Source organism: Lithobates pipiens, unplaced genomic scaffold (genome assembly GCF_037356315.1).
Source record: "Lithobates pipiens isolate NorthernLeopardFrog02 unplaced genomic scaffold, aLitPip1_a1.2 Scaffold_16, whole genome shotgun sequence".
In the NCBI taxonomy this organism is placed as follows: Eukaryota; Metazoa; Chordata; class Amphibia; order Anura; family Ranidae; genus Lithobates; species Lithobates pipiens.
The window spans coordinates 538,693,025-538,714,277 of NW_027507748.1; the positions used below are offsets into that span (position 1 = coordinate 538,693,025).

Below are 21,253 nucleotides of genomic sequence, written 5' to 3' on the forward strand. Positions count from 1 at the left end.
TTTGTTTTTTTTAAACGTGAAATTTCTGGCCAGGGCCATCTTGAGTAAGGGCAGATGATTAAATTCCTGAAGACTCTTGGGATGTATGACATCATTTGCCAAACATGTAAAAATGATTATTATTATTAGTCAATGTTGATTGAGAGAGTGAAGTTCTGCTTTAAAACTGGTCTATCTTATCTTCTGAATCCAGCCAGGTCCATTAAGGAGCATCTTATTTCTATGGTCCTATTGTGATGTTAACAGAACTTTTCAATTAGTGTTGCATCATGTATTGATTGATACCAGGAGCAAAGGTTAAATAACTTGCCCTTTGTAATAAGGAACTGAAAGGGCAAATGAAACCAAGATCCAAGCAAGTTTTACAGACAAGGCATCTAAAAGGGAAGCTTAACTTTCATGTTTATTCAGCTCACTGTCCACATGGAGCCATATAGTCTTGGAAAGTAAACAGTGAAAGGGAACCATGACATGGTGGTACACCACAACATCAATAAATATTACATTCATAGCTAGCAGCAACATTTCCATGGTGCAGCCTCAACCTAGTGAGATGTGATCTCATGGTTGCTGGGCTTTGTGCCAGGTGTGCCGGGTTTATGGTCAGTAATCGGGAGAGGGGCTGAGCGGGAACTGTGCAGGGTTATATATTGCGGGGAATCAGGATTGTTGCTACATGTTGATGCAGGCCTCCGTATGTTATTGCAGTATGCCAGAGATATAAGGATTAATTGGAGGACAAGAGGAGACCTGACCCATGCTTTATTTACACTACACACTCCTGACCCTTGCTTTCTGTCTGTAGGCATACATTTTAACCCCACCACATCCACAATTTGCCTCTGTGTGTACCACCTCCTTTTTCTCCTCTGGATCCCCAAGGAAATGTGGGGGAGGGGTGGGGTGACTGTCAGGTAGGCTGTACATGACACCATTATTCTGGTGCCAAAGTGCCATGGTTAATGGTAGGCAGGGCAAACGGCAATGGTTTAGTGTCACACACGTTCATATATTTCTGCATCAATGTATTTTTCCTTTGTATAATAAAAAGCACGTGACCTGTTTGGACCCCAACGCAACATAAGCATGCCTCCATCCCTGTATTGATAAAAGAAAATGACTGCCCCTTCTCCATTCCTCCATGTTCCTTGGAGAGCTATGGCTTAGGGTGAAGGGGATGTGTCCCCGCCTCAACCCCGGGGGAGACGGTTCATTCAGTGCCACCATCCTATTCCCTTTTTGGGTCTGTTGGGTTACTTATCTGAACGTGGCCAAAGGTAATGCATTCACATTTAACACCTGCTCTCTTTTTGAAAGCAATTATTTTTCATTTGAGACTGTGACCGACCAATTTATTCATTTATTTCATCTCTTTATTTAGCGATTTTTGATGCATCCCACTCCTGATGATTGGCTGAAATTGCCATGAAACACGTAGAGTCCATACTCAGGGATGCCAAGTCAAGTTTGCTACAATCATGAATTTCTTTTATTCATTTATAGTTATATTTATTAGGATAACCATGTTCACCTGCTCTGTATGTCCATTCAATTTTTTAATTGTGATTGCTTGTACCAATTATGTCTATCCATTATATACATTAAATATGTCAATATGATTATTACTACAATTATGCTTCTTGTTGCATGATCCATGTATTTATATATTATGATACATTATATATACCTACTATTCAGTATCTGTATTTAATTTATTGGATTGATTAGCAACTTTTTATGGGTATACAGATTTTCCCCGCAGGGAAGGTGACAATGAATAATATTTTAGGTATCCTAGACCATTTCAAACACATATCCATGCCTCATTTAAAGTCCCACAATCCACTTTCATTTTATTTTTCCTTTGGTCAAAGGACATCCAAAACTAAAAAGAAAGTTGGTGCTGGAAGACTCTACTCTCCTAGATGAAGCGTGTGTCACTTACTGTGTGTCCTGCTGTCATCGATGTCTAAATAGTGTAGTATCTGTACTCAAAACCACCAACCCAACATATCTTATTAGTACTGACTTAGGGGACTAGAGTCTACCTGCCCCCACTCTCGGCCAGTGTTCACCTGGATATAATGAAATTAATTAAAGCTTAGGAGTACTGTTAGCAACATTTGATAATGACATACTGTCAATATGTTCAGATAAGATAAACCTAATGTTAGGTGCCATGCAAGTGTCGTCTATACCAACCTGCAGCAGCAGGAGTCTCAGCCGCTACAGCTTTTCTGTTTGGCAAAGCTCTAGCACTTACTGGTAGTGCCAAGACTTTCCTGTCCCTTCCCACCTCTTGAACGTACCTAATAACTGGTGCACAGCCTATCATAATGATGGGGAGCTAGGGGGTAGCGGGCATGCTTTGACTTTACAAGGAAGTGTCAAAGCTTTATCCAATTAGAACGGTCTGTGACTCAGCCAAATTTTCTGCAGGTATCTCCACTTCCAGGGGCCTCCAGTTTATACCCGGCAGTTGCTTTTTTTTTTTTAAGCTTATAGCGTCAAAACAAAGGTGTACTTGTCAAACATCCAGTCACATGCAAGGAATTTTAAAGAAGGGCTTATTTTGCACATAATTGCGTGGGTTTCCTCCAGGTACTCTGGTTTCCTCCCACATACAAAGGCATTTTGGTAGGTTAATTGGCTCCTGTCTAAATTGGCCCTAGTAGGTGTACGTATGTATGAATGTGAGTTAGAGACCTTTAGATGGTAAGCTCCCTGAGGGCAAGGACTGATGTGAATGTACATTATATACGTAAAGTACTGCGTGAATTGGCAGCGCTATATAAGTACCTGTAATTAATAATAAATAAATATAAATAATTGGATTGGATTTTTGAAATGAACACAGGTTTTCTTAATTCCACTTCTCACTTTATATTTTGGTAAATCAGGTCCCTTGTGTACTTTACACTTCTGGAACTTCTGCCTAACATGTGAAAATTAAAAGTCAGCATATACAAATACTGCAGCTGCTGACTTAAAAAAAAAAAAAAAAAAAAAAAAGATATCTACCTAACATGGAGTCCAGCGTTGTCATCCTCACAGCTTATTCTGTGCTCCACCATTGTGGATTTGGGAGCTGGCTTTGGATCATGTTTTGGTCTGGCAGCCTGCGGCATCTTTGGATGTGTGATGTTATCCCAAGGTGCTGCCCAAGGTGATGTAATCCTTGTCTAGGCAAAAGTTAAACTGATTGTAAAGGTACAGTTTTTATTTTATTTTTTATAATAAAAATGTAATACTTGCTCTGTGCAATGGTTGTGCACAGAGCAGGCCGATCCTCCTCTTCTCAGCTCCCCCACCGGTGCTTCTAGACCCTCCTCCCTGCCAAGTGCCGCCTCCTCCGCTTTATATGGGTACTTCTGCATGCTTACTCCCAAGCCAGCTATGTATATCCATGAGACACACAGAAAGTGGCTTGCCTCCCCCCCCCCCCCCCCCACCACCTGCTTGCTCCTCACTGGCTGCTGTGTCTGACCCAATGAGGAGAGAGAGCTAAAGGGCCTCTGCTCTTGTGCACATTGCTGGACTAAGATCAGGCTCAGGTAAGTATAAGGGGGGTTCTAGGGGGGAGCTTTTTTACTTTAGTGCATAGAATGCTTTAACTCCTTCCCGACCAGCCACTGCAAATTATGCTGCATCAGGTTAACTGCCTTGTGCAAGCCATCGTAGCTGTACGTCGGCTCTTTAAGATGCTTTAGCAGGTGTGCCCGCAGAGCATCCCCGAAGCTGATGAGTGTGTCCGTCAGGTGCGATGACCGACGGGCACCCGCTCATGACAGAGAGAGAACCGGGATCTGTGTGTGTAAACACACAAATACCGGTTCTCTCAGGGGAGAGGAGACAGATTGTGTGCTACTATTAAGTAGGAACATCGATCGCTCTCCTCCCCTAGTCAGTCCCATCCCCCCCACAGTTAGAACACACCTAGGGAACACAGTTAACCCCTTGATCGTCCCCCAGTGTTAACCCCTTCCCTGCCAATGACATTTATACAGTAATCAGTGGCTATTTTTAGCTATGATCACTGTATAAATGTCATTGGTCCCAAAAAAAGTGTCAGAAGTGTCAGTCACAAAAATCGCTGATCACCGTCATTACTAAAAAAAATAAAAATAAAAAATGCCTCAAATCTATTCCCTATGTTGTAGACGCTATAACTTTTACGCAAACCAATCGAGATATATATATATATACGCATATTGCAATTTTTTTCACCAAAAATATGTAGAATACATATCAGCCTAAACTGATGAAAAAATTTGTTTTTTTTTTTTTTTTTTTTTTTTTATTTGGGAGATTTATTATAGCAAAAAGTACAAAATATTGTGTTTTTTTTCAAAATTGTCGCTCTTTTTTTGTTTATAGCTCAAAAAATTAAAAACACAGAGGTGATCAAATACCACCAAAAGAAAGCTCTATTTATGGGGAAAAAAAGGACATCAATTTTGTTTGGGTACAAATTGTATCTGCAAACCACTCGGGCCGGATGAGGTGTGCAGCGGCCGGGCTATCTCCTCCTAGGTTTATTTTATGATTGTTACACTGGGCGTAGGCTTCTATAAAGATAAAACATGGGCACAAAGCAAGAACAGGGAGCACTACTGTTAAATCTGGCCCACATATATCCACTGAGGGTCTACCTGAAAGTCCCTAATACTGAATGGTGTGTATCACAGCAATCATTCCATAGTGATATGTAACAACTTTGTTATGCTGATGAAAACCTACTTAAGACAGCGCCCTTTAGTTTGATCCTTATCAGTGCTCCCTTTATTAACTAAAATAATGACCTGTAGAAAGAGGCATAGGAGAATTTGTAAAATCCCCTAAAGGGAAAGAATATCCTGATTCTGAATACAATAATTATATTGCATTGCAGACAACTGAAAGTGCTTCCTGCTTTCCTTCCTGCCCTGCTCCTGTACTCTCCAACAGGCTGGAAACAAAGAGCCACTTCTATAAAATCTGTATTTCCTTAAAAGAAAAACGGATTCAATTACACATTTATTGAAGCAAACCCTATACATTGGACATTGTCTAACAGTTCTATTAGAACTATTTTCCATCTTTGGATGGCTTAAAACTGAACTCTGGGCAGATAAAAAATTAGACACCAACCAAATGAGTACATGTATTTTACATATATAGCGATACCCCCGAAGGAGCTGCTTTTGTTTATTCAGTCCGTTACTCTGCCTCTCAAACCCAAAGAACTGTCCCAGACCCTCTGGCACACCTAGCAATGTGATTAATGGAATAACCCAGTAATAATACACAAACTCAGTTCTGCTCTCTCAAGTTTACTTGGACCAGAGAAAAGTTTAAAGTAATATTAATGCAAGCTAAGTCTTATAAGTAGCCAGGACTTGGATGAAACGGTTCTCAAAACAGTCAATAACATTATGCAACAATAAAAGAATAAAAAAAAATAAAAAATAGACATATTAAATGGACTCCCCAAACAAGCTATTGATTGATTTAGAATACTATGGCTAAAGGGGAACCCCAGGCCGGCCTATAGTACCTCCAATACACACACAATGAAGTAATACAAACACCAGTGGTGTCTCACCTTTAAGCCCTTGTACAGACGGTTGGACATTCCGACAACAATATCTGTCGGATTTTGTCTGACGGATTCTGTCCAAAACTGGTGTTGCATACACACGGTCTGACAAAGTTGTCGGAAAATCCGATCGTTCGTAACGTGATGACGTTATTTCGTTACGACGGGACTACGTTCAGGTTAGTAGCCAATAGCTTTTGTCTAGGAATTTGATCTAAGCATGCGTGGCACTTTGTCCGATCGGAATTCTCTACAAATGATCGGATCATGTTGTCGGAAAATTTTATAGCCTAGCTCTAAAACTTTGTCGGTCGGATATTCCGATGGAAACAGTCCGATGGAGCCCACACACGGTCGGATTATCCGACAACAAGGTCCGATCGGACATTTTCCATCAGAATGTCCGACCATGTGTACATGGGCTAAGAGTAACAACAATATTGTTCTAGGAGCAAAGCTTTGCATTTGTTCTCTTCACCAACATGTAAGAGCTCTGCGGAAAAGGGTTCCTCAATGTAACAGGGTAATGAGAAGGAATGTAAAATAGCTGGTGCTGTGATATAGCACTCCTCTATGTAATCTAGATAACAGGTGTCTAAGCACAGTATTCAGGTGTGGTGTTTTATGGTAGGCAATAAGATTCCTGGGCAAAGCCCCCTCACCAATCCTGTATGCGTTCAGCGGTCCTCCAGAGAATGATACACCTGATTCTTCTGGCTGCAGATGTGTCGCAATGGTTTTCAGTCTCTGATCCATTGAATCGGCCGATTCCGTGCTGCTGTGGAGTGTCCTTCTGGAAGCGCACGGGTTCTGTTCCTCTGGGCTGGAGCTGCAGACTGTGTGCCCCTTGGTAGGGCGCAATCCCCCACAGAGCAACAGAGGGTTGCTCTCCCATTGGGATCCAGGAAACAAGGCCTCTTGGCCCTGTGTTTTTAATGCCGCGTACACACGACTGGGCTTTCCGTCAGAATAAACTCTGATGGGCTTTCTGACCTAGTTTCCGGCGGAGTTCCGACCAAACAGACTTGCCTACACATGATCACACCAAAGTCCGTTCAGTTCGAACACGATGACATGCGTCGTATTTGGTCCGCCGGACTAGCATACAGACGAACGGTTTTCCCGATAGGAATTGATTCCATTGGAAAGATTTAAAACATTTTCTATTTCTAGGTCCGTCAGACTTTTTGAAAAAAAAAAAAAAGTCTGCTGAAGCCCACACACAATCTAATATCTGATGAAATTATTCCATCTGACCTTTTCTCCCAGAAAGTCCGGTCATGTGTACACGCCATTAGAGTCTCTCCCACAATCCTCTTGACTCTTTGCAGTGCAGCCTGGGATTTGCAGTCCAGCCTCCTCTTCATATTCCACATTCAATAGGCATAGAAATCAGGAAGTCCGGGACGCTATGCGCTCCATGGACCAGACAGGAAGTGACTTATTCAAGGACTTTTTGGCACATATCACAAATTAGTTTTGTTATAGAGCAAATTACCAATTTGTGTTGTGTGCCAGAAAGTCCTTGGGTAAGTAATCAGTTCGCATATACATTAATATGCATTCACTTAATAAGTTTGTAAAGTGATCGGTGCTCTTATGGACCAGATATTACGTAAACATAACCTCTATAACAAAAAACGAATTTGTGATATGTGCCAGAAAGTCCTTGAATAAGTCACTTCCTGTTGGGTCCATGGAGCGCATAGCGTCCCGGACTTCCTGATTTCTATGCCTATTGAATGCTGACTAATTGTAAGTGCAATTCTGACTGTTTGAACGGAATAAATCGTTATAGTGGTTATGTTTACTTAATATCTGGTCCATAAGAGCACCTGTCAGTTTACAAACTTATCAAGTGAATGCATATTAATGTATATATGAACTGATTACTTACCCAAGGACTTTTTGGCACACAACACAAATTGGTCATTTGTACTGTTATAGTGTAATGGTTACCTAATAGCTGGTCCATAAGAGCACCTGTCACTTTACAAATGTATTTGAATGTATTTTTTACTGATTTTGGTTATTTAAATGTGTAGTTTTCATATGGATACCACATTGCAAATCACAGAGCACCATACGCTTTTTTGATATGTTAAAAGGAACCACACACACATTACATTATTAGCAGAGCAGCGCCACACTCACTACTTCTTAATCCTTTATTATAGACTCTACCTAGGTAGTTGTCCCAGTGAAGGGAGCAGCTCCCATAGAAACGAATAACAGCTATTTGCACGGAACCACCCTGGTTTTTCCTAAATACTGCAAATGACACACACATTCATTTCTCCATTGTATCTATTGAGGCTATTGTTGTCACACCAGCTGTGCTTCAAACATATCTGTCCCTGATCATCTTCTTTACATGGTGGATTGATGGCACTAGCGGTTTACACATAAGATAAATATGAAGAAATATTTGTGCTTTATTCTCAGCTAACAGGAAATTAAAAGCACACTGTATTTCTGGCAAGACCACAAGGTGTTTTCTGTACTTGCTGAAAATGTACTTAGCCTGAAAAAAAACTGATGCAGCCACCACCTCTAAGGAACAGTAAACTAAAATAAATTACATTTTTATTTTTAGGTTTAGATGCACTTAAATATTATATAGATGTAGATTTACTAAAGTCAAATAGACTGTGTACTTTGCAAATGCAGTTGCACTCATTTCCCCCAGAACTTAGTGAATGTGTTGAAGCTCTACTGATTTCCATCATAAAGTCATGTAAAAGCAGAAAAGCTGTTGTTGTTTTTTTTTTTTTTTTTTTCCTTGCACTTGATTGAGTACTCTTTACAAAGCGCAGCTTCACCACATTTGCTAAGCTCTAGAGAAAATTAGCAAAACTGCACTTGCAAAGTACACAATCTACTTGCCTTTAGTAAGTCAACCCCATATTCTTCTATCCAGCCAGCAGATAGAGCTCTAGTTTTTTCACATACTTAGCATTAATACTTTTCAGAATACTTTTTTGCTGTAAGAACCCCATTGCTTCCAAAACTTGAGTGAGCTAGCAGAACACATCTTTATCAGGGTCTGAGTTTTTATCTGACCAGCAGCTCTCCAATGCAAGTAGCTATGAAGTGTCTTTAGATAACCTATAGTACTCTGGGAACCCTTTGTCATATAATACATGTTTACTTATTAATAAAGATTGTATATGCAGTAGATAATGAAACAAAAATGCATAAAACAAACAACAAAAATAAACATTTCCATAATTACACAATTTCACTCAACTCGGCTCACACATCTATTATTAAGCCCCTCAAAGTAAGAAAAGGTTAGGCCAGGAATAGGGGTAAGCTTGTGTTTGTTCTGAACAGGTTCAAGTTTGGGTCTGACCCCAAGAGTCAGCTGTCATGCTTGGGTAAGTAAGCTGTGGGCATGGGATTCTCTGACCCATAGCTGACGTACACAAAGGGGTGAGGATGCCTGTGATATCATCGACCTAAAAGGGCCACACTTTAACAGGAATTCCATCGAATATCAATATTTTTTAAACATTACAAATATGCCATAATTACAACATGAATATTTTAAGATGCCTTGACTCTTCACACAAGTCATTCTAATGGCTTATTGCTTACAATGTAGAGATGGTCTGATCAAATAGATGTTCTGCTATTTAGGGGGGAAAGAAGAACACCTAATAGACTAAAAACAATGTGAACGGTAAGTGCTGGTTCACACAGGCACAGCTTCAAGTCGCCCAACTCTCATCTGACTCTGAAGCCGCCCCATACAGCGCGACTTCAACGTGGCTTGCAAAACCACTTCCGTATAGAAGCCAATGCAAGCCGCTCCAAAGTCGCCCCAAAGTAGTACAGGAACCTTTTTCTAAGTCAGAGCGCCTTGAGTCACTCCAATTAGAACAGTTCCATTGTAAAGCATGGAGCGCGACTTGTCAGGTGGCTAAGTCGTCTGATAGGCCACCCCAGTGTGAACCGGTACTAAGGGGTGAATTAAAGAAAGAAAGCACAATATAGGTGTATCCTGCCCCAAACAGAACAATAATCTTTATATATATTCAAAGGATTCAAGACTTGAGTCATGTATGATTCTTTAGGTAAATAAAATGTTAAAAATGTGTTTTTTCCTCCAGCAGGAAAATGGCTCATGACAACTGCTGAACTGGTTCAAACATTTTCAAGAGAAAATGCTGCAAAAAAGCCTTTGGATGATTTTATTCTGGACTGTCCCATCTGTAACAGGTAAGTGAATAAAAACTGAACTTCAGTTTATATCTTGTAAGCGTGGTAATGACATCCTTGCTGTGCCGCACATAACCTGTGTAGAGGCAGAGCTGTGGAAGGACTTAACAGGTCCACCCACTACAGGCTGCCTGCAGAAAACTACATGAGGAGGCGGAGACAAGACTAGTCACCCTGCCCAAGGAGAGAGAGTAGCAGTGACTGGTCTTAATACAGGAAATTCCTGCACAGGGGCAACGTATTAAGCTAGATTACTCCACAGATTTGGAAGAAATACACAAAGCACACCAAGATTGAAGAAGGAATACACAAGCATTTTATTGTTAGACATTATTTGCTTTATCCAGGGTCAGCTTTATAGCTTATTCATAAAAGTATTTACTTGTTATGCCGCGTACACACGTAGCGGACTATCCGGCGGACTTCCCGCCGGACTGTCTGCCGGACTTTCCGAACGGGCTACTTGCCCACACACGGCACTTTTTCAGCGGACTAATACGGCATACTAGGTCCGCCGGACTATCCGCCGTACTTTTGAAATGAACGGACTCGCCCACACACGTGGAGGAAAGTCCGCTCACTTTGAGCGCGTCTCCAGGTAGGCGGGGCCCGCGAAGGAGATGTCGCTGGCCCTGCCACCTGGTATGGACTTAAAGGGGAACCCCATCACCGAAAAAATCGGCGTGGGGTCCCCCTCAGGTCCACATCAGACCCTTGTCCGAGCACGCTACCCGGCCGGCCAGGAAAGGGGGGGACGAGCGAGCGCCCCCCCCCTCCTGAGCCGTACCAGGCCGCGTGCCCTCAACATGGGGGGATGCACCTTGTCCCCATGTTGATAAAGACAAGGGCCTCTTCCCGACAACCCTGGCCATTGGTTGTCGGGGTCTGCGGGCGGGGGGGGGGCTTATCGGAATCCGGGAGCCCCCTTTAATAAGGGGGCCCCTGGATACCGGCCCCCCACCCTATGTGAATGAGTATGGGGTACAATGTACCCCTACCCATTCACCTGTGGAAAAAAGTAAAAATAAAACACAACACACAAGGGTTAAAATAGTTTATTGCACAGCTCCGGGGGTCTTCCGTCTTCGGAGGTCTTCTCGCCGGACTCCTCCGCTATCTTCTGCTAGCTCTTTTGCTAGCAGAGGAGCCTAGCTTTCTTCTTCACCGCCGCCTTCTTCTTCCGACTTCGGGGGTCTTGTCCCCCTCTTCGGTTCTTCTTGCCGGGCCACCCCGCCTTCTTCTAGCTCTTTTACAGGCGGCCCGACTGGTCAGAGAGTTTTTCCATTGACCACCAGAGTCCAGCTCGAGCACAGGAAAGAGGAGCTGAGATAGGAACAACCTTTCAGATTGGTACCAGAAGTGGGGTAAAGATGACCCTCATGCTCTGAAAGTAATACTTATCTTCACTGAGTTTCCAAATATACCTCTTGTATTTTCACTATTGATCTTTGCTGGCTCTTAAAATAAGCCTTTAAAAGTCCTGTATCTCTCTAGAAGTACGCTCTCCCAGCTCAGAACATCCTGCAAGTAAAAGTAAAAGCAAAATAGTTTTCTTTTTGAGAGAACAGTGGAATATCAAGGCATTTGCTCCCCCTTTCCTCAACCCCATCTTGACATTTTATTTAAAGCTAGGCATAAAGATCGGCAGATGTTTTCCTAACAATGACAGGTAGCGAGACACCTCCCATGGTTTGTAATGCCAGGACTTAACAGGTTTAAAATGAAATCAATGCAGCTCTGTATTCATTTTGTGTAGCACTCCTCCTCTTGGGGTGATGCAGAATGACCCCTAAATAGTGTGGCAGGCTAACTTTTCCATTTCAGAGTTTGGTTCATGGTGTATGATGCAGAGAAAAAAAATGTGGGCGCCAGTCACTTTTAGTTTTTTTTATCTTTTATTTTTGAATGAAGATGAGCTTGGGTTTGGCTTTGGGTTCGGTCCAAGCCCATGTTTAATTGAACTTGGGAGGTAGCTATCAGCCAATCAGCTGTGTGTACACAAAGGGTGGAAATGTTCTGGACATTGCTGCCACCATTGTCAATGCCATCAGGTCCATGTAGTGCACAGGTAGCAAGCAGCCAGCCCCTGAGCTAACTCAGTCAGCTGAAGGCTGTAAATCTACCACTGGCACTTACACAACTCCTTCAAGAGCTCACAAGCACAGCAGTAATGCACAGGCAGCAAACAGCCAGAATTAACTCCCCCTCCACAAGACCTCATTGCATGCCCATGGGTTGAAATGTGGCCAGACACAGGGAAAGAGACGGTTGGCAGAGTAGATTCAGCCTCTGTCCTCTTCATACAGGAGTGTGCAGTGCTTGGAGAGATTGCTGGGCAGGTCAGAAGGAAGAGCTGGATGAGGAGAGAGTACACCCTGCGCTTACACCCTGTTCTCTCCTTTGGCTTCCTTTAGCTGATGAAAATGACACTGCTGTCACAACTTCTGTAAGCCTATAACAACAGAGCCAGAGATGTGTGAAGTGAGTGCCCACTGGGCCCTATCCCCTTTAAGGCCTGTCTGCACCACATGCACTGTACACATTAATGATATGTCACTATACCCACACTGATTAGATTACTCCTTCACAGTAACAAGTAGAAACAATCAGCACACGGAGATTAGGAGAACCAGTAGAGCCTAGAAGAATTACCGGTAATTCATCATTAATTGTAGTATTTTCAATTTCAGTATTACTTGAATTTTCATGAAAGAAAGAGTGCTACGTTACAATCAATAAGACTAACATAGCATAAAAAGAGTATTGAGGTCACATATCAATTTAAATGTAATATCACACTAGAGCAGTGATTCTCAACCAGGGTTCCTCCAGAGGTTGCTAGGGGTTCCTTCAGCATTGGGCATTTTCTGCCTCTCAGATAAGTTCCCACTGTTCCCAAGATCCCATTGATCTTTTTAGCTATCTGTAAGGAGGTAATTCTTCCCAATGACCACAAGTGTAAGGACCATTCTTCCCACTGATCATCACACTAATGTATCATGAACTGTAGATTTCACATTTTTTGCAGGGGTTCCCCGAGACTAATTCAAGGGTTCCTCTGTGTTGAAAAGGTTGAGAAAGGCTGCACTAGAGTATAAAACATTATCTAAAATTATATACATTTCTAGGGATACATAGGTAGAGTGTATAGTTTTATTTTGTGTATTCCACAATGTAATGGGAGCATATTTTTGAGTTTGAGTATAGAACAAAAAATGATAAATTAGTGGCTATATAGCAAGAGAAGGGAACAACAAGTGCATTACCAAAGATAATTTCATAATCTGAAATTTTTGTATAAAAGTGGGTACTCACAAAGTGCACCTGACAAAAGGCCATAAATACAGTGCATGGGCATGCACAGAACATGGGGTACAGCTAACGTGTTTTGGGGCCGCACCCCCTTCCTCCGAGCCTAGCCACTACTACAAAGTATCCAATGAAGTACAGCTGCCAGACACCACACTAATGCTTGCCATACACTATTTGAAAAATCGGCCAAAATTCTGTCATTTTGCCAGTTTGTTTGTTTTTTGGTTAGTTAATGGGCACAAAATTGGTAATCGGTGGGATGTTTTTGAGCCGAAAAAACAAAGGACAAGTTTGGAAATTTTCTGCCGAACAAATGATAACATGAAAAGTTCATGTATTTCCCGTCCGAACTGTTTGCACTAGGTATATGTGAAAAATTAAACAAAAAATTGATTAATTTATGTCCAATGAAGGATTTATTGGTCATTACATGATGACACTATCGTTTGCTCTCACTGCCGAATGTTTGTTTTTTCGAAAATGGGTTCAGCTGATTGTTCCTATAGTGTATGGCCAGTATAAGATTACCCCCTCATTCAGGCAACTGATGAACGCTTAACGATCACAAATACAGCTGAGGAGTGGATCACAGCAAGTATTAAAGCAAGTATAGACCAACTTATTAATTTAAGGAGTGATTGCATCTGTTGAGTGCATTTGATCTTGGTTGTGAGCACTGGTGAAGAACAAAAAGTTGTATTGTAGTCCAAAGTTTCAGAAAATAAAAGCAGAGGAGAAAGATGCAGGTGTGGTCGAAGAAGGTAGTGAGGCCAACATCCCCAATATAAAAAAATGTATTTCTTCATCAGTTTAGGCCGATATAAATTCTTTTACATGCGTTTGGTAAAATAAAAATCACAATAAGCATATATTGATTGGTTTGCGCAAAAGTTATAGTGGGACTGCATCACTGCGGCGGACAGATCGGATACTTTTGACACTTTTTTGGGACCATTGACATTTATACAGCGATCAGTGCTATAAAAATGCACTGATTACTGTGAAAATGTCACTGGCATGGAGGGGGTTAACATGAGGGGGCTATCAAGGAGTTTAATGTGTTCCCTCATGTGTGTTTCTAACTGTGGGGGGATGGGACTAACTGGAGGAGGAGACATATCGCTGTTTCTAATCACTAGGAACAGCATATCTTTGTCAGAACGAGGATCTGTCTGCTTACATACACAAATCCCCATTCTGGCTCTCGTGCCTGCGAACGTGGGTGGCTGGAGGACATTGCGGCCGTGCGGCGGGCACCTGCTATCGCCCTTAAAGGTGCCAACGTACACCTATGGCGGTTTGTGGGAACGAGCCGATCTGCCGCCGTATAATGACGGTGGCTGGTCAGCAAGTGGTTAAATAGAAAAACAGGGAAAAAAAGCCAATGGGACTTTAGTGGCCTACATACATAATTTTTTTTTTTTTGAAAAACAGGAGTGCTTTATTTCAAAGATATCATATCAGGATACAAAACAGAATGAGGCAGAGGAACAACTCAATTGTACAGCCAAGTAGTTACAGACTAACATTGTAGTTCAGAGTATCACATAACAGAAAAGGGATAATCGAATACCCCGACAGTGAGGCCAAGAACAGATCATCTATCACCGAACACAATACAGGAGATATACCCATATAAGTAAGCATCGGCGGATGGGAGATGGGGAGGGAAGGGGGGGGAAGGGGGACATGAGGGGGGAGGGGGACCCACCGAGGGGGAGGAGGGGAGAAAAAAGGGGGGGGGGCAGACCCAAACAAACTGGAGGGCAGGCCAGCCATGATCCCAACTCTATCCTCAAGTGGCTGTCCCGGAGGTCCACGGGAGCCAGATCTTGTCAAACTTCCATGGACAACCCCGATTATGGTACGTTAGCTTGTATAATGGGAGGGCAGCGTCGACTGCTCGTTCCCACCGGGCTACACTTGGGGGGCGCTCCGAAAGCCATTTACACAAAATCACCTTCTTCGCATAGAAGAGGAGATAGGAGGTCAATAGCTTTGAGTAGTAAGGTGTGAGCTCATCTGGATGGATGCCCAATAAGGCTAGTGCAGGGGACCGAGGGACCCCTAACCCCAGCCGGGTATTTAAGTGATCAAAAACGCCTAACCAGAAATCCTCCAGCCGTCGACACTCCCAGAACATATGCAGGTATGTTCCAACCTCAGTTCGACACCTGGGGCAGTGGGGGTCTCTAGTGGGATATATCCTGGACAGACGCTCTGGAGTGAGGTACACCCGATGAAGAAATTTCGTCTGGATGAGTTTATCACTTGCTGATATAACCAGTTTAGTACCCCTCTCCAGGCATTCCTCCCAATCCTCCCTCTCCAGAGCAGGGATATCAGCCTGCCACTTACTCCAAAGCAGATTCAGCCTCGTAGATTCAATTGGGAAGACCACCCGGTACACATCCGAGAGGGGTTTCTTTGGGCCCTCCCCCGTGAATAATTCTTCAAGTGGAGTGAATTGTAAGGTCGGGGATATAGAAAATTGAGCTCTAACAGCATGGCGCAGCTGGAGGTATCTGAAATACATCCAACCAGGCATGGCACGCGGTCCTGCCAGACGAACAAAGGAAAGCATCCCTCCTGACGACAGGATGTCCCCCAGCGTATTTATTCCGAATCGCACCCAGACCTGCGGGTCCGGGATCGACCTAAAATGCGGCAGGTTCGGGTTACCCCACAGTGGCTGGGCCGGAGACCAGCAATTCGGTCTCGCAAACCTTCGCCCTGCCACTCGCCAAACCCTGAGCGTCGTCTTCGTCGGGCCGGGGAGCGCAGTGTTCGCCGCCACTCCCCTGTAAACCAGCTCCTGCAAGTCCGTAAGCGAGCCCACAACAGCCGCCTCCAGGCTCACAGCCCCATTCGACCTCGACGCCGCAAACCACCACGAAACCGTAACCAGTATAGCCGCCCAGTAGTAGGCCCTTAAATTGGGGAGGGAGAGGCCACTGACATTCGTTGGAGACTGTAAAACAGACCTAGCCAGCCTGGGGGACGATCCGTTCCATATAAAGGACCCAATGAGCTTATCCGCCTCCCTGAAAAAAGACCCCGGAATCCAGCCAGGGCAATTTCGAAAAATATAATTAAATTTGGGGAGGAGTACCATTTTCAGAATATTTATGCGCCCTATGAGATTCAATGGGAGTCCGGACCAGGACTGGCATCTCTCTCTCAGGGCGCGGAGAAGAGGGAGCACATTTAGAGCGTAATACCGAGCAGGATCCCTAGCCACTGTCACCCCGAGATACCTGAACTCGGCAGCCCTCTGCAGTGGGATACTACTGGCCGGCGAGGGCACTTGGTCGTCCACAGGGAACAAGATTGATTTGGACCAATTTATACAAATCCCCGAAAAGGAACTAAATTTGTTGAAAATCGCGAGCGCCTCCGATAGCGACGGACCCGTGTCATTTAAGTAGAGAAGGGCATCGTCGGCATACAGGGAAATCCTTTCCTCCAGATCCCCCTTCCGAAAACCCCTAATAACCGACGACTCTCTAATGAGGATTGCCAGGGGTTCCAGGGCCAGAGCAAACAACCCCGGCGATAGAGGGCATCCCTGCCGGGTGCCCCTCTGAAGAGAGATGGGCCCTGACAGCCAGGCGTTTGTGCGCACCCTGGCCCTGGGAGCACTGTAAAGCAATCTGAGCCATCTCGTAAATACAGGGCTGAACCCGAAACAACCGAGCACCCCCCAGAGGAAGCCCCACTCCACCGAGTCAAATGCCTTCTCGGCATCGAGAGAGGCAATTGCACGGGACCCCGGCGTCTCATGAGCTATAGAGAGGTTAAGGAACAAGCGCCTAATGTTGATATCGGTGCCCTTTCCAGGCATAAAACCTGTTTGATCAGCGTGAATCAGGGTCGAGATCACCGAATTCAATCTAGTGGCTAGAATCTTCGCTAACAGCTTGGCATCCACATTTAAGAGAGAAATTGGACGATAAGCCCCACAATCCCGAGGGTCTTTACCCGGTTTTGGAATGAGGACAATGATGGCATCCCCCATGGAATCCGGAAGCCAGTCCTCCTCCCCGAGCCCATCAAGGAGGCTCTTAAATTTAGGAGCCAGCACATCACTATGTTGGGAGTAAAACTCCGCCGGCAGACCATCAGCGCCCGGAGCCTTGCCCGCTTGAAGGCCTCCAATCGCCAACTGGATCTCCTCCAGCGAAATCGCCCCGTCCAGCATCGTCCTCTGCTCTGCAGACAACACCGGAAAGGGGATGCCCGCCAGATAGCCCGTCAGTGCAGCGTCCGAGTAGCCTCGCCTAGACTCGTACACCCCTTTAAAAAATTCATAAAACCTATTATTTATGTCCTCAGGGGAGGTGAGCTCCCGCCCCTGAGCATCACGGATACTGGCAATGTGTGTGGAAGCCGAGCGAACCCTCGCCAGCCACGCCAACAGCCTACCGTTCTTGTTGCCATATTCAAAAATCCTCTGCTTAGAGTGTAGCAGCGATTCCTGGGTCTCGGTCACAGCCAGCAGGGAAACATCCCAGACTGCCTCCTGCCACCTCCGATAGGCCTCCTCCCCTCCCGTGCGAACATACTCCGCCTCCCACCTACCACACCGCCCCTCCAAGTCTGTAAGGGATTGAGACGCTGCCTTGCGCAAGGAGGCAATATTGGAGATGTAATGTCCCCGGAGCACAGCTTTAAAGGAGTCCCACACAATAGAACCTTTCTCAAAGTCAGCATTGTGCTGCCAAAAATTGACAGCCTCTTCAGTTTTTTCCCGCAACCGCTCTTCAGTGGCCCAGAACCCGGACAGACGCCACACCCTCGAATTTGGCGGGCGGGACAAGGACAAGGTAAGCATGAGAGGGGCATGGTCAGAGATCCCTCTAGGCAGGTATCGCACAGACCTGGTCCATCTCAGGGCCCCAGGAGAGGCATAAGCCAGGTCTATGCGAGACATCGCTCGGTGAGTAGCAGAGTGGCAAGTGAATTCACGGCCACTGGGATGAAAGTGGCGCCAGAGATCAGTAAGGGAAAAGGTGTCAGCCCAACTCTGAAGTTCCCCACCAGCCCGGGAGGTAGAGCGCAGTCTGTCCAGGTCCTGTTGAGGCACTAAATTAAAATCCCCCACTAAGAGGATCTCCGAGGTATGAAAACCCAAGGCCAAATGCATAATGTCATATAATAGCTGCCCGTTCGCCGGGGGGGGAGGTAGAGGCCCACTAACACCATATCTTTATCATATACAGACATATGTAGAAGCACAAACTGGCCCCCAGGGTCCGTCCGTACCTCCTTGATCTGAACCGGGAGGGACCTGTGGATCAGGACACCGACACCTCTAGCGTAGTTGGAATAAGTTGCGTGATAATGAGTGCCCACCCAGGCCCTGCGGACTCCAAGTATCCGCGAGCCAAGCAGGTGGGTTTCTTGGAGTATACAAATGTGGGGGTTAAATCTCTGTAAAAATTTGAACACTAGGGAACGCTTGGTCGCCGAGTTAAGGCCTCGGACATTCCAAGAGATAAGCGAGATCTCACCCATCAGGCCAGGAAGGCATATAAAGTGTCACAATCCACAGGATCCCCCCCCTTCCCCGGACCCCCCCCCAGCAGCCCCCCAGAGAAAGGTGCAAGCTGAACATATCCATACCAGGCTATAGAGAAAAGTGAGCATGTCCCCTTGAGCCATAAAGACACACAAACGAAAATAACAAAAAACAGAAAAAGAAAAAGAAACACAGCCCCACCTGCAACGGCAGATATAAACAGTCCCCCCCTCCCCGCACCCCCCCCCCAAACCCGGGGGCACTTTAATCCCCCAAACCAGTAACCAAGTCATTTGCTATGGAGGGCACAGAAACATAGCGTGAGGTTCTACGCAAAGGCACCAGTGGGCCATAGAGGTGCTGACCAAGTATAACAAATCTCCCACCTCCCGGTGGGGGTTCCAAACTTAGGTTGCTACAGAAAGTCCCGGAATAACCTCCCCGAGCGGGAGACCTGCAGGGGAGAAAATAAACAGTTCTGTCTCAAGACATGCAATAAACACATTCCCCCCCCCCCCCGGACTCCGAATGGCCACAAGTCACGGATAATAAAGAAAGTACTTCTCAAGAGCTACTCCCCGCCACAGTAGCGCATATCTCCCAGGGTCCCATGTCCCCAACGCTCCGCCACTAAGTCCAGACTGTGCAGTCAGTTTCCATCAAATCCAGTGGAGGCAAACAACCCCAGGCCCCGACCTGATGGGGGGCCGCAGCAACTGCAATCGGTATTGACATCAGCCATCGAAGCCCTCAACGGACGTTAGCTACATGCGTTCGCTCCAAAAACGTTCGCTGATGTACATGCCCATGCGTACAGTGGGGGGCAGGGCCTGAGTACAAAGAGTGAGAAATCCCCTCGAATCTCACAACCTACAGGAGAGTCTCACACAGGAGGTAAGTAAGAGGGGCCGGGGGGAGAAAAGTACATCTAAATCAAGACAGGGATGACAGCAAAAGTGTACCTTTACCACCGAGTCTCACCGACGCGGAGGGAGGGAGTCCAGCCAGGCCGCAGCTTCACGCGGGTCAGTGAAAAATCTGGTGGCCTCTCCATCCTGTACCCGCAGCCGAGCCGGGAAAAGAACGCTGTACTTAATATTTCGAGCGCGCAGACCAGCCTTCACATGATCAAATGACCTTCGCAGCTTCTGTGTCTCCAGAGAGTAATCCGGGAACAGCATTACGGTGGCATTCTGGTATTTGAGATCTCCAGTCCGACGGGCCGCCCTAAGAGCTTCGTCCCGATCCCGAAAGTGCAGGAGCCTGAAGATGAGTGTGCGCGGCCGCGCACCCGGAGGTCCCGGAGTGGGGGCAACCCGATGCGCAATCTCAACTGTAAAATAGGGCGAGAATTGCGCTTCAGGAAGGAGGCCACGCAACATTTCCTCCACAAATACGGTGGGGTTCCTCCCCTCGACTCCCTCGGGCAGGCCGACGATATGGAGATTGTTCCGCCGGTTCCTGTTCTCGGCGTCGTCGGCTTTGTACTCCAGGGCTCGCACTCGTGTATGGAGGGTGCGTATGGACTCCACGTGCTCCGAGGTAAGATCCTCTACTCTGCTCACACGTTGCTCCGTCTCTGTCACCCGCGACCGCAGCTTATCTAGGTCCTGACGGACCAGGCCGACATCCAGTTGCACAGCCTCAATCTTGTTGGTCAGCGCCGCTTGACAGGTGGCAATAGCCGCCATGACCTCCCGGAATCCAATCTGGGCGTCCACCTCCCGGTCCTCCATCTCCGTTTGGGACGCCATATTGCGCGCCTGCACGAGGGGAGCCGCCGCCTGCAGGGCCAGAACCGGGGCTGGGTCCGGGTAAGAATGCTTTTTTCCCTTGCGCTTTGTCCTGCCTGACATCTGGAGCCCAGGGATGTAAGTACCAGGTGGATTCAAAGTATGGAAATTAGTGGCCGGATAAGAAAAGTCAGCAGAGCTCTGGCAACCACAACCTCTCAGGTCGCCATCTTGGACACGCCCCCCTGACCTACATACATAATTAAAGCACAAATAAAGTGAAAAATATATCTGCGCTTGGAAACAAAATGACTAGCGGCTGTGCACTATAACCCGGATACAAAGCACGCTAATAATATAAATTAAGTGCAGCGCTAAACAAATATGATCATACATAAAAATTTAAATGCAATACTACAAGACAATGTGCATACCTAAATAAAAATTCATAAAAAGATACCGTAAGAGTCTCAAAAACACATCAAACAGTGTTATGATACACATACATAAGGTGCAGCCCTGTGCAAGCAAAAATCATATATACCAAATAACAAACTAAAGTCCATTAAAGAGATCCCATGGGAGAGTCTGTTCTGAAAATTAAGATCAAATGCCCACCGGTGTTACAATCATCACCAGAGCAAACTTTGGAGGCGTACCAGAGATCCAGCGACCACCCTTACTTGGAGGGGGGGGGGGGGGGGCAGTCAACGCTTGATTGGGTCTACAACCCAACGAAAGGAAGACTGGATGTCATCTCTGATTGTCGCAGGTACACACGCTACTGTGCATGCGCGACTGCTTTTCAGCCGTTTTTCATGAGGGGAAACTGTTAATTTCTGGATTTGCCTATATGCATATTACTACTATTGCAAATTTGAGTGC

General features: G+C 45.5%; 1 protein-coding gene across 2 annotated transcripts in view; it reads left to right on the forward strand.

Annotated features, from left to right (window-relative positions):
- Positions 1 to 21,253, forward strand: part of ACVRL1 (activin A receptor like type 1) — a 129,851-nt gene that overhangs the window by 37,867 nt on the left and 70,731 nt on the right. Inside the window, exon 2 of one of the 2 annotated variants that reach the window (XM_077483276.1) lies at positions 9,694 to 9,802. In XM_077483276.1, coding sequence (XP_077339402.1) covers positions 9,748 to 9,802 — 55 coding nt within the window. In that variant the 5' untranslated portion in view covers positions 9,694 to 9,747. The remainder of the gene's footprint in view (positions 1 to 9,693; positions 9,803 to 21,253) is intronic. The other variant, XM_077483277.1, reaches the window with a different exon arrangement.